We start from the raw sequence: 2,021 nt of genomic DNA, 5'->3' as shown, positions 1-2,021 counted from the left end.
ATACAATAATTTATTTTACACTTAAGACTTGAAGAAAAGATAAGACCATTACAAATGCTTTATAATTATATAAATTCTCTTGTCGTTGTTTTAACACGCAATTTATATTTTGATAATCAATTATCGCACCTTCATTTCCATGCCAAAATAACACACATAGTGTAGCATATCATAAGGAACCATAAATGAAGGTCCCCGAGAACAACAGGGGCCAAACAATTTTACTGAAAATAAGCAGCTACGAAGATGAAAATTTACATGATTCGCATATCGGACAGTGCAATAGGCAGACGCAGGAGACGAGATCACATATTGCATTCGAAGGACAGAGGAAGAGGAAATGAGAGAGACAGAAAAAGAGAAGAAGAAGAATTAGAAGAGGGAGATGATGATTTAAAGAGAATCACACTTAGTGGGCTTGAAAGAGAGCGTGTTCTGAGCATTGTTGTAAAGGATATGGAAGTTTTGCTGCTGTATGCTTCCGAAGATGGAAGGATTCCCCGATTGTTCACCGAACATTGCCAGGCACAAGAGATTTTCAGATGCCTGAATGAAAAAGTTGTCTGCCGGAAGCTCGTAATCCACGCCGCCTTTGAAGTTGAAGACGAGGGTTGGCAAGGTGAGGTGAGCGGATGATGTGTGGTAACAAAGATCCAAACCTGTAGAAGACCCGTCTACAGGAGTGAGATCAATGGCGGACTGAATTGCTTCCTTAAGAGGAGAGTAGGCACCCTGGTCCAGGATGGTAACAGTGGTTCCGGAGTCGATGATCATACCTCCGCTGCCGTCCGATTGCAGATCGAAAGTTCCAGGAGAAATATCTAGTGCCTTACCATTGAGGGTGATTCCTGTAATAGGAATGTACCAGAAAGTGGGAATGATACGGCTCTTGATGAGTGGGAGAGTCTTGGCTCCTCCGCTCAAGGAAGCACCCTCGCCGAAAAAGAGGGGGCTGGTTTGTGAAGAAGAGTCGGTGATGGGCGAAAGACAGTAAGAGAACATGTTCTCTGCTTTGGAACCCAGCTGTGAGATAAGGGAGAGACCACCTCTTCCCAGTCCCACAAGGCCACCACCCTGAGGGAATCCTTGTCCTTCGTTGTCATGCCCGCATCCAAATGCAATGCCTTTAACCTTGCTGCTCCCAATTGACAATGTCTCGTAAGCCAGGTCGCCGCTGGTGAAGGAACCATCGCCATACTGATACATAAAGGTACAATCTGGATTGCATCCGGTTTGTGTACTCCCCAAGGCGTCACAAAGAGAATCACCGCAGGGAATTGTGGAAAATGTGGGGGACTTGGAGGGGTCGAAGATTGGCGTAGGCTGAGAGAAGCAGTCCTTGCAAGGCTTGCACTGAGTCCAAATCAGATCGCTCCCCGTGTCCACAATCGCTTCGAAGCTCACAGAGGGCGTTCCCAGTGCAACGCTCATCAGAAATTCTCCATCCCCTACTTCAACGGGCGTTTCAGCGTCTAATTGCCCTCTTATCAATGCCTCTATCTTCTTCATTCGCTTCTTACTTCGATCCACAGCCAAACCCAATCTCTCAGAAAAACCCAACTCTCTCTCTGATCTGCGCGTCATATTCACCCTTATTTTTACATTTTCATCGCTGCTAGACTTCGGCCAACCACTAAACAGTCTGTCCGAAGAACATGATATCGTTGGAATAGTAAAGCATATCAAGACCACAAAACCCAACAGCTTTGAACGCCCCATTTCTCTTTTTCTTTTCTAAACCTCGAAACCTTTTTCTGCTCTCATCTACTCCACTCCATGCAATATATATACACAGAGAGAGTGAGAAGGAGCCTTAAATCAAAATCAACAGATTCCCCGACGTGTCCACATAACAATATCGATCCTCTTAGAAGGATAGACGAATTTATTTAATTTCCCCTTCTCTATCTCTGCCCGTCTGGAATTGTTCTAGAAGTAGAATAGACTGCTGCAATTCGAAGTGAATCGTATTTTTTTCTGTCCATACCTTCACTAAGTATTTCCGTACACTTAACTCGTAA

At 44.6% G+C, this 2,021-nt stretch overlaps 1 protein-coding gene across 1 annotated transcript; it reads right to left on the bottom strand.

Annotated features, from left to right (window-relative positions):
- Positions 1 to 393: 393 nt before the first annotated feature.
- LOC131865672 (aspartic proteinase nepenthesin-1-like) lies at positions 394 to 1,719 on the bottom strand. Its single transcript, XM_059215346.1, has one exon. It carries the CDS (start codon positions 1,717 to 1,719, stop codon positions 394 to 396), a length of 1,326 nt encoding a protein of 441 aa, XP_059071329.1.
- Positions 1,720 to 2,021: the final 302 nt, after the last annotated feature.

The sequence above is a fragment of the Cryptomeria japonica genome, unplaced genomic scaffold (genome assembly GCF_030272615.1).
Source record: "Cryptomeria japonica unplaced genomic scaffold, Sugi_1.0 HiC_scaffold_116, whole genome shotgun sequence".
In the NCBI taxonomy this organism is placed as follows: domain Eukaryota; kingdom Viridiplantae; phylum Streptophyta; class Pinopsida; order Cupressales; family Cupressaceae; genus Cryptomeria; species Cryptomeria japonica.
Note: the sequence above shows the minus strand (reverse complement) of the source record. Positions and strands in the feature narration are given on the sequence as shown.

Excerpts from the sequence above, each read along its gene's own strand:
- LOC131865672 (XM_059215346.1), bottom strand. The coding sequence starts at position 1,719 with ATGGGGCGTTCAAAGCTGTTGGGTTTTGTGGTCTTGATATGCTTTACT.